This window comes from Aquarana catesbeiana, linkage group LG13, assembly GCF_042186555.1.
Source record: "Aquarana catesbeiana isolate 2022-GZ linkage group LG13, ASM4218655v1, whole genome shotgun sequence".
NCBI classification, from domain to species: domain Eukaryota; kingdom Metazoa; phylum Chordata; class Amphibia; order Anura; family Ranidae; genus Aquarana; species Aquarana catesbeiana.
Window position 1 is genome coordinate 76,532,392 of NC_133336.1, and position 15,730 is coordinate 76,548,121.

Below are 15,730 nucleotides of genomic sequence, written 5' to 3' on the forward strand. Positions count from 1 at the left end.
GCACAGAATTTCTTTCTTAGCATCCTGTTGGCAGAAAGACGGAAGTAATCTTGATTGGCTGTGTTTTAGGAGCAAGGATTTTTACACTTTATGCTCCATTTGTTTATAGCTGATGACATCTGCAGCATTGTTGAGTTGGCTTCCTCGTCAGCAAAAAGCTAAAACTCCGGAAATGCTGCAAAGTTCCAGGGGACCCTTTTATTGTCAAACAAGCTAAGAGGTTGAAAGGGTTTTTTGCTTTTTCACTCTAATATAAAGTCTTGTGTCATCCCTCACAAACGGCACAATTAGTTAAAATCTGAGAACCCGTGTTATAACAGAACCTGCATTTTGAGTTTTAATTGCAGTGTACAGTAATTTACAGTGACCTTTGTTACTTTTTTTTGTAATTATTATGTGCTTGTTCTGTGTTTTTGATTGTATAAAATATAAGATATCAGCCATGCGAACAGCATTATTAATAAATAGCATTATTAATCATAAAGTACAGTTGTACTTTTTTTAAACGTTTGCTGAGCCTTCCCCCACTAAACTAACTACACTAACGTCCTCTACCACCAAGTTCGTCAGGTTTACTATTTAACTTAAATACAGGTGAGAGTGTAGATATGGCCTGACCCTTTAGAAGAGGTCTTTCTTGATGGATTTGTATGTAAACATACATGTTCAGGTCACTTGAGTTAATCGTTACACTGTTATGCTATGGAGGTAAAAGGACGAGAGAGGAGGACTCTCCTCCCCTGTGGCTGGCTTATCTTAAAAGGAATATTGGTGATTGGGAAACTGTTTTCTGCCCATCATCCCATCCCCCATGAATGGATAAACAAGGCAATTGTCTAGTGCCATGCATGCAGTATTTAGAGGTGCCCGGCAGGTGTGGAATATGCTTGTCAAGCACCCCCTTTGACTTCAGTGTGCATTTATACAATGTTTAGACTGTATGTTTGCTGCTCCTTTGCAAGTGTCCAAAATGTTAATTAACGTATATGTAATCATTTAGGGAAGCCTTCATTTTGAAACAGTCATTTTTTGTTAGACCAATTGTCCGTTGATCATTCAGTAGGGCTGTAGAAAGCTTTTGTTTAACATTTTCACAACATTTTTGTTAGAGCCTTGAATTTAAAAACTCTCTAGGATAAAGGCCTACTCATAGAGCCTCTGCAGCTGTCATTTATGGCATCTTTCAGTGCTTTGTATTTTTCCCTGTGCTGCAAACAGTACCTAACTATATTCCCTCTAAATTAAATAACTCTTAGTAGTGATGTTTAGCCTTGGCTGGATCCATATATAATTATTATTGAGATCCATATATAAGCATTAAGGTCTACATATAGAGCAAGGGTCTGCAAACTTCATGTGGCCAGAGGGAGAAGAAAATGTCTTGGCGTCAGTGGGAGTAAAAATGCCCAATCATTGTTATTAGGGGGAGTAATAATTGCCCCAGTATCGTTATCAATGGGAAGAATAGTGCTCCCATGGTTTATGTCAGTGGGAGGAATATTGCCCCATCATCTGTGTCAGTGGAAGGAATAGTGCCCCATCATTGGTATTAATGGGAAGAATAGTGCCCCATGGTTAATGTCAGTGGAAGCAATGGTGCCCCATCATTGGTGTCAGTAGAAGGAATGGTGTCCCATCAAAGGTATCAATGGGAAAAATAGTGCCCCATCATTGGTGTCAGTGGAAGAAATAGCGCCCCATCAAAGGTATCAGTGGGGAAAAATAGTGCCCCATGGTTAATGTCAGTGGAAGGAATAGTGCCCCATCATAGGTGTCAGTAGAAGGAATAGTGTCCCATCAAAGGTATCAATGGGGAAAAATAGTACCCCATGGTTAATATCAGTGGGAGGAATAGAGCCCCATTGTTGGTGTTAGTAGAAGGAATAGTGCCCCATCATTGGTGTCAGTGGAAGCAGTAGTACCCATCATTGGTATCAATGGGAAGAATAGTGCCCTATTGTTGGTGTCAGTGGCAGGCACTGTGCCCCACTGTTGCTGACTGCGAAGGGAAGGGGGGAATAAGGCCACAAGGGCCAGATAAAAGCAAGCAAAGGGCCACAGTTTGGAGACCTCTGATATAGAGCCTCTGCATCGGTTGTGTATGGTGTTTTTCAGTGCTTTGTTTTTTCCCTGTGCTGCAAAGTGTACCTAGCTATGTTCCCTCTAAACTAAATAATTCCCGGTACTGATGTTCAGCATTGGCTGGATTCATGTGTAAGCATTGAGAGCCATAGGAAACAAATGCAAGACACTTTACCATGCACATACAACTACTTCTACAGTTTCATTTTCATACAATACAAGAGAGAAAAGGACGGCACCCTCTAAATGCAGCATGTATGATAAAAGTGTTTATTACATTGGATAAAAAAACACTCACATTTGAGCTGCTAAAAACCAGCATAAAGAGTAGTTTCATCCGCGTGTTCCTGGGGGATGTGGGTTTCACGGGCCAGTGGGAAAGGGGATCCTGGGATATGAATCCTGTGACCTGGGTCCTGGTAGCTGTTCCAGTGGTGCTGTGGGTGCTCAGAGCCTCCGGGCGGCTAGGACGTTGGTCATGGATCCTCCGTGGAGCTCTGTGCTGTCCTGTGTCTTCACTTCCGGGAACGGGGTAAGGCGGGCGGTGCTTCGCGTTCGGAGCATGCGTGCTCCTTCATCAGGCTATGCTGGTGGCCATATTAAGTGTTGGAATGTATACCATAGGCGAGGGGGGAGGTGGAGAGGTGATTGGGTGGAGGGCGGAACTAGGTATAATGACAGGCGCATAGGTAACCATGGGGACAAAGTGTACACAATACAGAAGGGAAGTGAGGGGGGACGGGGGTGGGGGAGGGAAGAAGAGAAAACGGAGGGGATGGAATGAAATGAGATTACTTTGTGGCTATTTCTAAGAATATATGATTATAAATTAAGTAGTGTAAATGGGTATATTACGGTAAAAAATTATATCACTATATAATAACAATTACAGAGAAAGGTAGAGATTGATCGTGGGATAGGGGGAAGGAGGTGTATATGAAGGGAGATGACACGATGATCGTGGTAGATCATCACCATTCCCCCCCTCACTTCCCTTCTGTATTGTGTACACTTTGTCCCCATGGTTACCTATGCGCCCTGTCATTATACCTAGTTCCGCCCTCCACCCAATCACCTCTCCACCCCTCCCCTCGCCTATGGTATACATTCCAACACTTAATATGGCCACCAGCATAGCCTGATGAAGGAGCACGCATGCTCCGAACGCGAAGCACCGCCCGCCTTACCCCGTTCCCGGAAGTGAAGACACAGGACAGCACGGCGCTCCACGGAGGATCCATGACCGACGTCCTAGCCGCCCGGAGGCTCTGAGCTCCCACAGCACCACTGGAAAAGCTACCAGGTCACAGGATTCATATCCCAGGATCCCCTCCACTGGCCCGTGAAACCCACATCCCCCGGAAACACGAGGATGAAACTACTCTATATGCTGGTTTTTAGCAGCTCAAATGTGAGTGTTTTTTATCCATTGTAATAAATACTTTTATCATACATGCTGCATTTAGAGGGTGCCGTCCTTTTCTCTCTTGTATTGTTTCAGAGCTCCTTCTAGCTTTTTATACACTGGCCGCCTTCTACATACTCGGCATTCTGTTTATCCTTACATGGACTAATACCTGAACTTGTTGTGAAACATTAATCATTACCACCGAGTTCCCCCTCCCAGGAACCCTAAACCCACTCATCTCTCCCCCCTGCCTTTATAGTTATGTGTACCTAGCTACATCCATTGTGCGCCATATTAACCCCCTGATTGCATATCATTCTCATACAAGAATACAAACACGTTATTCATTCCTGGATTTGTTGCTTTAATTGTTTGTTCAGCATATTTATTAAGATTCTAGAAAATGGCTGTCTTAATTTGGCAACTATTAAGATAACAATGTAATTACACAGTCACTGCAAGCTGCCTTTAGTGGGAATGTACAAAAAGATCTGGACAGCCGCACACCGGGAGAATTTCATGTGTCTTTATTGTAGAAACTGGATCATGAAGTACACAGGACACCACAGCAAGAAAGTACAGGAAAACAGCTGATGCGTTTCACACTTATACTAAGTGCTTATTGAGCTATGAGTGAGCACTTAGTATAAGTGTGAAACGCGTCAGCTGTTTTCCTGTACTTTCTTGCTGTGGTTTCCTGTGTACTTCATGATCCAGTTTCTACAATAAAGACACATGAAATTTCTCCCGGTGTTCGGCTGTCCAGATCTTTTCGTACATTCCTGCCTGCATTAGCCAGCACCTGGGGCTCTTCTTTCCTGGAGGTTAAGGATTTATTTATTCCGGTCTGGATCTACCTGAGCGGTGGAGTCTCTCTCCTTTCATTTGGATTTCTGGACTTAAGCTGCCTCTAGTGGCTAAAACACAAAACAGTGCCATTCCAAATTGCCATACTTGGTCAAAATAGAGACCGAAGACTGGCAACAAATGTGGGACATTACAGCGCATTGCTCAATTAATTCAAATCCATGAAATGAAACTATAAACTCCTTAGGAGGTGGTACTTGGCACAGGTAAGAGTTGCACATTTGCCACCAGGATACCCCTCATCTTGCTTTTGAAGGTGCCCTATACATTAAACTAATTAAATATGTGTTGTAGTCAATTTACTTAGCAGAAGTTGTCTTTAACCTGAGTAAACATCTATTTCACTGTTAATGTAACCCCTATTTATACAGACATACCCTGAAATGAAGGATAGTAACCAGACCTGGTTACCACCCAACTCTTTCATTACGTGCTCCTCTGATAGTACCATCCGTCTTTGGAATATGGAGACTTCAAACATCCATGGAACTGCATTACATCGAAATATCCTCAGCAATGTAAGCAATCTCCCAACTTTGGTATGACTTCATGTTTCTGAACCACATAGAGACCCAGAATATGTTTAAAGTGGATGGATAGGCATGCTCTTATAGTCTTTAAATAATGCCGCAATCTCTTGTTTCTTTAAAGCAATGAAAGTACTGTCTTGAGTGGATCCCTTTTTTTGTGTTAAAACAACATACTTTTCTTTAAAAGAGAAGTATGGGATTTTGGTTTTTTTAAAGAATCATTCTTACCTAGATGGATGCAGCATTGGTCCTCCACCAGCTCTAAGACTGAGAACCGATCGATCAAACACCACCAATCACTTGGTTCTCAGAGCTCCCGTAGCAGAGAGCTAGTGACTGTCAGTCACCGCTGTCTACTCTTCCCCAACCTCCCCCCCAAGCTTACTGGAGTGCGGGGCTGTGGAGGGGGCAGGAGCGGCAGCGGCCGGCTCAGGCTCTCAGAGGCTCACTGAGCAGGGTGTCGGTCTAGGCATGTGGGCGGATCCCAACTTTATTGTCGTGATCTTGCCCCAGCCTGGACTGGCTCTGTGACGTCAGCCGACAGAAGGCTTCAGCTTCGTTCTGCACTCCTGTGATCCACAGGAGAAGTACAGCCAAACTGGCTTTGGCTGTACTTCTACTTTAAAGAGGAAGTAAACCCTGGTGGGTTTTACTTCCGCTTTATTTCCCTGCAAAGGTAAACCATAATGGGCTACTATGCATCGCATAGTATCCCGTTATGTGTCACTTACCTGAAACCGAAGCCTGCAATGTCACCGCTGTCCCCACTAGCAGCGAGCGTCTATCTTCACCCTTTCCAGGGCCGCAAACTCTGGCTCTGTGACTGCGCGCGGGAGCCTCCAGTCACGGCATGACCCCTATTAGAAACAGCACGATCTGCCTTTTCTAAAGTGCGCATGCTCCTTAGTCATCGGCGCGCTGCTTTTTTGCATGGAGGTTTAGGAAATATTTCCAGCACCTGTAAGCCTTAATATAGACTTTACCTGTAGGTAAAAGTGGTTGTACAGAGGGCACAACCACTTTAAGCCAAAAACATTGGTTTTCTATTTAAATAAAATATGGAATAGTTCTACCCCTGTCATTTTTTTCTGTCTCCCATTAAGAGATTTCCCTTCATTTCCTGTCCTGTATACACAGCAGGATGTGGGAGCAAATCACTGCAAAATACAAATTTATATTACAACTGACTTGTAGTTATTTAGCAATAACCGTGCTTTGTATATGTTACCTTTTGCTATATTGGCCTAGATTAAAAACATTTATAACAGTGTCCTCTAAGGGCTCAACTCGGTACTTACAGTTGTAAGTCTGACATCTGAGTTATAGCTAGCTGAACATTAGGCAAAATTTAGCTACTTTGTTCTTTATAAAGCACAGGTACACCAGCTGATGGGCCTCTTTACTGGAGCACTGCAGTTAATTGACTAATTTATATCTTGTGTGAACTTGTTTTTTTTTACAGTGGTATTAAACCCAAAACCAAAAATGTAATATATTGCAGCTTACTAATCATTCGATGTGGTGGCTGCATTTGTTTTATTTTCTTAGGCTTTTTTCCCCCCTCTGTTTTCACCTGGTAATCTGGCCAGTAACACTTCTCTTGTATTAGAGTTCCCCCTCTCTGGATGAAAGAGCACAGGGGCACCTTTGGACAGCAGCATAGTCAGGAGGGGGGGGGGGGGGTGTTAGATGTATTATTAGATTTAAATACACTAAACAAAATTAAAGACAAACTCCAGCTAACACGTTTTAAACAGTTACAGCAAACAGGTTTTTTTTTTTTTTTTTTCTTTTGGGCAGGTTTTACAAAAGTAAAAGCTGTTCATTGTAAGCACCCCTGCTAGTGTTAAATGGATTGTCACATCTTCTGTAACTGGTATGTTGCTGGAGAGCTTATTCTGTTGAAAAACAACAGACTTACTGGCCGGATCACCAGATGAAAATAAAAGAAAGAATGCCTAAACACAAAAATGAATGCAGGCATCACATCCAAGAAATGATAAGCTGCAATATAATAACTGTTTGCTTTTGGGTTTGATACCACTTTAAGGAAAAAAACATTTTTTCCCCCTCTCCTTCATTGCACTTTGACAAGTAAACACATCCTTCAAAGTGGTTGTAAAACTCTGAAATGAAAAATGACCAGAGCATATCCCTCTATAGTGTTTACACTTCTGACAGGTTTTCCCAACACCACAGAATCTCAGGAGGTGGTCCTGCTGTGATTGACAGCCGAAGCTGTGCATGTTTCCCTGTGAGAGTGTGTAGAGCGGGGTGTGCCCTTTCCCTCACTCAGATCTCCAATTACACTCAGCCCCTTGCTGTGTGCTGTGCAGTGTGTGACATCAGATCCCTTCCCCCTGTCTGTCTGCAAGAGCTGAGAAATAGTCTTTGATCAGTGTGTTTTAGGAAGCTGTACAGAATAGAGGGCTACAGATAAACAAGTACAACTGATGTGGGAGGAATTGTTTAATCTCTGTGTATCCGTTGAGGCAAGTCACTTCAGTGGATATATGTAAGGGCTTACAACCAGTTTAATGTCTTGCTAATATACCTTAACCTTCTCTTTTTAGGATCTGATGAAAATCATTCTGATAGATGATAATACGCAGGCCTTGCTGGACACTGATTGTAACACTGCTGGCCTGGCAGATAAAGTGGACCCTCAATTATTAGACACCAAGATTGGCATTCGCTCTGTGTGTGTGAGTCCCAATGGCCAGCACTTGGCATCAGGGGACAGGACAGGTACTCTAAGGTAATGGCATTACAAGTTATTTATGGTGTTTCAGTGCAAAGATTTATATTGCAAATTTGACATTTACATTTATGCCATAGGGTACATGAACTACAATCTCTGTCAGAGCTGTTGAAAGTAGAAGCCCATGACTCGGAGATTCTGTGTCTGGAGTACTCAAAGCCAGAGATCGGTAAGAATCTTCTGCATTTATATTCTCGTAACTGACTGTCTTGTACTGTAAATGTCTCTAAATGGGGAAATGTCAACTGAATACTGCTTTGACTGTGTGTTGGTAAACCTAATGATTGACTTCTGTCAAACATCAACAGATGGATCGAAATTCAGCCGGTCTATGCTGAACTGACCAAATTTTAATCCAACTATGGCCAGCTGTTCTGTTTATTAGCGAACTTAAGTTATTAAAGTGGTTGTAAAGGCAGAAGTTTCTTTTTTTTTTTATCTTAATGCATTCTATGCATTAAGATAAAAAGCCTTCTGTGTATAGCAGCCTCCCCACCCCCCACACACACTACTACTTACCTGAGCCCCATCTCTGTCCAGTGATGTCCACAAGTCCCTCAGCCATACGGGACTCTTCTCCTGATTGGCTGATACACAGCAGTGGCGCCATTGGCCCCGACGGCTGTCATTCAAAGTCGGCCAATCAGGAGAGAGAGGGGGCGGGGCCCGAACGGCAGCTCTGTGTCTGAATGGACACAGGGATCTGCAGCTTGGCTCGGGTGCCCCATAGCAAGATGCTTGCTGTGGGGGCACTGAAAAGGAGCAGCGAAGAGTTACCCGAGAAAAGGAGGATCCAGGCTGCCCTGTTTAAAACCACTACACAAAGGAGGTAAGCATAACATGTTTGTTGTTTTTAAACAAGACTTTACAATCTCTTTAATGATGAAAACTTTTGGAATAACTCTGATCCCTTTGTCTGGCTTCTCTGTATGAAGCCTGACTAAGGGATTGGATTTATCCCAAAAGCTTGTATCTTTAATAACTCAAGTAAGCCAGTAAACCATATTAACCACCTCAATACAGAGCACTTTCACCCCCTTCCTGCCCAAGCCATTTTTCAGTTTTCAGCGCTGTCGCACTTTGAATGACAATTGCGCGGTCATGTTACACTGCACCCTAATGAAATTTTTATCATTTTTTCCCCACAAATAGAGTTTTCTTTTGGTGGTATTTGATCACCTCTGCGTTTTTTACTTTTTGCGCTATAAACAAAAGAAGAGGGACAATTTTGAAAAAACACAATATTTTTTACTTTTTGCTATAATAAATATCCAATTTTTTTTTTTTTTTTTAACAAATTTTTTCCTCAGTTTAGGCCATTATGTATTCTTCTACATATTTTTGTTAAAAAAAATTGCGATAAGCGTATATTGATTGGTTTGCGCAAAAGTTATAGCATCTACAAAATAGGGGATAGATTTATAGCATTTTTATTATTTATTTATTTTTTACTAGTAATGGCGGCGATCTGCGATTTTTATTGTGACTGCGATATTGCGGCGGACACATCGGACACTTTTGACACATTTTTGGGACCATTCACATTTATACAGCGATCAATGCTATAAAATTGCATTGATTACTGTGTAAATGTGACTGGCAGGGAAGGGGTTAACACTAGGGGGCGCTCGAGGGGTTAATGTATGACCTAAGGAGGTGATTCTAACTGTGGGGGGAGGGGACTGACTGGGGGAGGTGACCGATCGGTGTCCCTATGTACAAGGGACACGCCATCGGTCTCCTCTCCTCTCTGACAGGACATGGATCTGTGTTTACATGCACAGATCCACGCTCCTGCTCTGTTACCCGGCAATCGCGGGTGCCCGGCGGACATCGCGGCCGCCGGGCACGCGCACCGGGTCCCGAGCGATGCAGCGGGCACGCGCGTGCACCCCCTAGTGGCTCGGGAGGGCGAGGACGTCATATGACGTCCTCCCAGAACAACAGAAGCCTCGTCCCGCCGTCATATGACGGTGGGCGGTGGCTTAGTGGTTAAAGTTGTAATGCTCTTTTCTTTTTTTGCCTAAAATAAAAAAGATGTTTATACCTACCTGCTCTGTGCAACGATATTGCTCAGAGCAGTCGCCTACCTTCTCTTTGGTGGTCCCCTGCTGGCACTGTCATCTCCTTGTTCTGAGTGCCCCCACGCTCCTGAGCCAGGCATACAGTGCGGCCCGGCTACGCCTCCCCCTCCCTCCTTGACTGACAGCAGCAGGATACTATGGCTCTCACAGCTGCCTGTGTCTCCTATGAGTTAGTAGAGTTTTAGAGACTGTAAACACAAATGCAAAAAAGGAAGGTCTGATATTCATGTTTTAGTGTATTAGCTTTTGCCTTGGTATTTCATTGTTGCCCAATTGAGTCCTAGGTGCTTAGGTGACAGACAGCATCCAGCTATAAGGCCTCGTGTACACTGGACGTTTTTACAGCTTCTGTATTTGGCTTCTGGTGTTTTTTTCTGCAGCCAGTAAACCCCCCAGCATGTTATTCTATGTGTCCATGCACACATAGCCTGTTATCAGCCTTTTGGGCGGGGGCGTTTTTTGGCTGGAAAAAAAACCCCACAGCTAGTTGGTTTCAAGAGGAGTTTTTCAGCTATAAAAACGCTCTAACCCTGAGAAAAAGCTGAAAAACTCAACTTTTCGTGTCTATCAGTATTTTTGAGGCCATAAGCTTTTGTGGGAGTATATTGTCGATAAAAAACTCTGAAAAACGCTTCTGCAAAAACGCTAAAAAACTCATTCTACAGCGAATGCTAAAACATCCAGTGTGCATAAGGCCTTAAGCTGGCAATACATTGTATTTTTTTTTTTAAATAAATCACAAAATAAATCACACCATCCAAACGAACGAGGTGGATGGAGGAACCCCCACCTCCTCGCTGGGACATTGTATTATGACAGTGGCAAACACCACTGTAAGAATACACTGATTTGGTTGCTATGTGAATAAATATATAAAATTAGGAAAACTGCTCAACAATTTTACATGTCATCACATGATATACTGAACTCTTATCTTCCCCTTAAGAGGAATCATGGGACTAGAGCCCAAAGTACTTCCCACTTCTATAGCCAAGATAGATTATTGCACCTTCTGCAGGAGAGTTTATTTTTAGTGTGATTCAACTTTAAATTTCTAGAAAGTGTTTTACCTTGATAATGTGTGCTTTCCTAAATCCATTAGTGACATCTGACAGTAAACACATGTATCCTCATTAATCCTTTTCTTCCTGCTATCAGGATTAAATCTCCTGGCTTCCGCAAGCCGAGACAGACTTATCCACGTTTTAGATGCTTCTAAGGATTACAGCCTTCAGCAAACCTTGGATGATCATTCTTCATCGATCACTGCTGTGAAATTTGCTGGTATTTTCTCTGTTGATTTTTACACAATTCAATATTATCTGAAAGATGATGGCACTATGTTGTTAATTGTACACAGGATGTTCTGCTTTATGAATGTGTAGCCAATGTCTTCTTTCTCTTGTATATGTTTTCCTGATTCAAATTTTTTGGTGTTGCTCCCAAATTACCCTGGAGATTAGGACAGGCCATAGACGAGTCAAAAGCCGAGCATTCTGTCGATTGAAAAATGAAAATGGCGCATGTGATTGTGTCATTTGTTTCATTTTTCAAAACAAAATGCAGCATGTTGGATCAGGCACTTTTGATTGCAACGTGAAAATCGTGTGGCGCAGCTGGCATTAATAATGTGAAAGACGAACGACCAAGAATGTTCGTTTGGTTTTTGACTCGTCTATGGTCTGCCTTAACTGTGTGACTGGCCTTTAAAGGATTCACTGCTCAACAGATTCAGTAAACTTCCTCAATCCCATCTTTCTTAAAAGAAATTGGTGAGAGGATTTATGGAGGCTGCCATTGATGAGTTCTCTTTTTGAGAATGCTAGATGCCTGGTTGTCATTCTAAAGCTTCAGTGCTGTCTGATAAGTTGATCTGAAACAAATAAACATTAGCATTTCTTGTACTCATTTACAGCATGCTTGTTCCATGCCTGTGATTCAAATATACCAAAATCAGACACAGCCAGGCAGCTATCATTTTCTCAAGGAGGCCAGTAAGGATGGACCCCATACGTCTCTCATGAGAGAGTAACTTTAAGCTTAAGCACTGTTGGGGCTCATTTTCTTTTGTGGTTGGGTGGTAAAAACATATGGTCGTGTCGTGTACACCTGTCACAATAGGATGAGCAGCTGTGTCAGGACAGCCACTGAGTTCTCGTAGGCATAAATAGGCTGCCTGTGGATGGCACCTGCTGGATAGGGACTCCTAAACAAGCAGCCCATTCATGGTGTACTGGCCTCAGTGTCTGTGTGAACAAGCCTGTAAACATTACACTTTAATGAAACACTGTCACCATGTTCATTCAGGGCAAAATGACAAGGTCTTCAGAGGCCCCAATGACCAACTGATCTTCTCTGCCAGAACTCCCTAACTGCTCTTTCCACTGCCACAGCCAGTGACAATACCTGATGCTTCCAGGTATGGGGGGCATGTGAACACCTCCCATGTGAGTGCTTTTATCTATCAGCCAATCACAGCGAGGCTGATGTCACTGCTGCCCCTCATGTCTAACATTGGGGATTTTAAAGCTGACTGTGAGGAAAGAGTAGCAGAGTAGCAATGACGAGTTATCTATAAGTGTGTCGTGAGGGAAGCACTGTAAAAACGTGAAGCCCGACTGCAGGCAGATAAAAAAAAAATATTCCTTGCAGTGGGGCTGTGCCCACATGACAAGGGTTAAGGGCACGCTTTGTCTAGGGGAACAGAGCAACTGTTTTACCTACCTGATCCTCCGTAACCCCCCACCCCACCAGGGCTATGCAGCCTGCTCGGGTCTTGATAACGTCAGGATCCTAGACTGGATGGGGGTGCAGAAGGACTGGTCTTGCTGCTGGGAAGAGCAGAGGATTGGGTAAGTATGTCTCCTTTTATTATTCCACTCAACGTAAATAATTTACCCTTGCAGTGCAGGCTCAGCCCAACTGCAAGGGATAATTTAGTTGCCCAGAGTTGGGCTTTAGCGTTTTTTTTTTTTTTTTTCTGATAACATGGAGAGGGGATGGAGTCTGTGTAAAATTTTTATTACAGCTCGTTTCAGTTGAGGGGAGGTTAAAACATTTATTGTTGTCATGTTGGAAATGTCCTCTGATTTCCTGTCCCAGTGACAACGTTTTGAACAGGGCAAGAAGTCTCCCAGCCAGCAGCCTACCTTCAAAAGCAGCTCTGTTTTTTTGAACACCACATTAATATTGTGCTGCTGGCACTCCTCTTGCTAATTCCATGTGATTGCTGACATCTATATTTTTAAAACCCCAAGAACAATGCCATCAAATGTTTCAATGCTCAAGCTCTGTCCTGTTAAATTTTCTGTTTGGAGGTGACACACAACACAATATCCTATTATAAAAGACTGCAGTCCTGCCCAGGAACACAGTAACAAATCCTAAGCCTAATCCAACCCAATTTTAACTAGTTTCCTTGCATTGCTTATTAAAGCATAATCCCATTGTACAGTGTAAAGGGAATTCAGATTTTTTTGTGATATCACATTTTGCTTCTGTGGAGAGCTGCAAATTTGCAGCAAAATGCAGGGTTTTGCTTGGCAGTTCCACAAAGTACCACAATGCTTTATAATGTAACCCCCTTGTGTCTGTTTTAAACACTTTATCGTTACTTTTCTAGCTAATGATGGCAAAGTGCGAATGATCAGCTGTGGAGCCGATAAGAGCATTTATTTCCGCACTGCTGAACAGGTAGGTGAATTCCGATATCTTTACACAAGTGCAAACAACTCCTCCATGACCAAATGCAGTAAAAGGTTTATAAACCTTGTCCTATTATTAAACCAGACCCTCTGACGCTGTGATGAGTCATATGAACCCCCCCTATCTCCTTGCAAATCCTTCTAGCGTGCCTCCTTTTTTTTAATTTTATATAGAGTACATTGTAATATCCTCCAGTCCAATGGTTTTCTGCTTTAGTCTTGGGAGCATATTTTTCCTATTTCCTGGTAGCATTACAGGTCTATTAAGTAAACATCTGTGACTTTGATACCACAATACCTTAAGCCATAGGGCCATATTGAGGCGTCACTGTCCACAGGGAGTCGCCACCGCAAACTTTCCCGCCCAGGTGTTCACTGTCAGTCATTGGGATGCATGATAGACAGCCCCTCCATAGGATTGAATGGTATTTTCTCCATGAATTAAAAGAAAAAGCAAGCAACTGCCTGGAGAGTTTTCAACGACAGCTATGCTGCTCCCTGTGGCTCACAGAGCATGGAGCGTTAACATGTTGATAGAAGACTTAAACTGGCCATAGATTACTCGAAATTCAGCTGGTTCAGCAGGCTCTGGACGAATTTTGATCCACCTATGGCTGTTTTGGTTTGTGAGAAGTCAATCTAATGATCGCTTCTCAAAAATGGGCTTGTTGGAAAATGTTTGTTCTCTGCTGCATCGCTGATCGATCAGTGCTTTCTGAGAGTGGAAGAGTCCCTGCTTTCAGAATAAAATAGCACAGAAGGGAGGATTCCTCCATCCACCTTGCATGTGTGGATGAGGGAATCCATTCAGCTTTTATTGATCAGCCTGCTATCAGATCAAAGAAAAAAAAAACATACTCTTAGACAATTCTTTTTTTTTTTTCCGATCAGCCAGGGGGGCTAAACGGAAAAAAAAAAACAATCAGCTTTCCTCACCTATACATGCAAGGTGTGGATGAAGTAATCTTCCCTGCTGTGCCATTGTATATTTGACAGCGGGACTCGGCTGCAAGTCGGTGAGCCAAAAAACATTTTCCAACATTCCTCTTTGTTAGATCAACCTCTGTTGAGCAGGAATACCCATAAATAGATCAAAATTCAGCCAGTACCTGCTGAACCGGACAAATTTTAATTTCGAGCTTTGGAGGGTGGTTGAAATGCTTGGGGGGGGGGGGGGTGAGGGATGTAGCTTGAAAGAATAATTGTAAGAAAGTAGTTCTCCTTTAATTTATGTGTCCTTAGGAAAATCTTTTGTGCGTTTTACAGTTTTATAATTGTGACTTTTATTTTCAGACAGGAGAAGGGACGATCCATTTCACTCGCACACACCACATAGTACGTAAAACAACCTTGTATGATATGGATGTAGATCCTGGCCTGAAGTATGCAGCCATTGGCTGCCAGGACAGAAATATCAGGTAGGACCTAACTTTTGTGTTTTCATATGTAAAATTTCTTGAAGATCAGAATAAAATTGAAAGGAAACTGTTCTAGCTTGTTCATGTAGAACAATACAGAGAATAGTATTGCTTTTATTGTCACTACTAGTTGAACCCTTATTCAGCCACACAGAGTTATCTTCATTGATCTAACATCGATAAGTTAATATCTGGCTGCTGTAAATTACTGCGCTTTGCCCATTGTATGCTCCCTTGCTCTTTTTATTGAATATTCCTTCTAGAGTTCTAACATTTTAATACCACCTTAATACTTTTTTATACCTCTGACAGTCTTAATCAGCCTAATATGTATCCAAGTCCTAAACTACTTGATCTATTTTTTGAATATCAATATTAATGGTCCTATTGTGACCCTCCTTGTTTTGCGCTTCAGGATTTTTAACATCAGCAGTGGGAAGCAGAAGAAGCTGTACAAAGGCTCACAGAGTGAAGACGGGACTCTTATTAAAGTAAGTATATCCTGCTGGTCACTAGATATTACTTCCCATCAGAGTGTCAGACAGATTTATACCCTTATGTCCATCATATCCTGGTTAATCTGTCCAGGAGATAATTGCTGAAATGGATACAGGAACCAAAGCCTACTTACCCAACTATTTAATTGTTAATACTGTCATTCCTCTGTAGTGCTATTCAAGTAGATCCTATAATACCCTGGTTAGGGCTCATTCAGACGGACATATGCATTTAGGCATCATTTTGCTGACCGCAAGATTCTGCATACAAGCATTCCTGTCTGTCAGTAATTACCTGCATAACATCAGGCTATGCACTTATGTAGTTTAAAAAAAAAAAATTTAGCTTATCCTCATGCTTATGCTGGTTGGGGGGGGG

At 42.6% G+C, this 15,730-nt stretch overlaps 1 protein-coding gene across 2 annotated transcripts in view; it reads left to right on the forward strand.

Annotated features, from left to right (window-relative positions):
* MAPKBP1 (mitogen-activated protein kinase binding protein 1) overlaps positions 1–15,730 on the forward strand; it is a 255,393-nt gene that overhangs the window by 199,969 nt on the left and 39,694 nt on the right. For both annotated transcript variants that reach the window (XM_073609140.1, XM_073609141.1), the window contains exons 11-17: positions 4,729–4,875; positions 7,461–7,645; positions 7,726–7,817; positions 10,891–11,016; positions 13,355–13,425; positions 14,730–14,854; positions 15,270–15,345. In XM_073609140.1, coding sequence (XP_073465241.1) covers positions 4,729–4,875; positions 7,461–7,645; positions 7,726–7,817; positions 10,891–11,016; positions 13,355–13,425; positions 14,730–14,854; positions 15,270–15,345 — 822 coding nt within the window. The remainder of the gene's footprint in view (positions 1–4,728; positions 4,876–7,460; positions 7,646–7,725; positions 7,818–10,890; positions 11,017–13,354; positions 13,426–14,729; positions 14,855–15,269; positions 15,346–15,730) is intronic.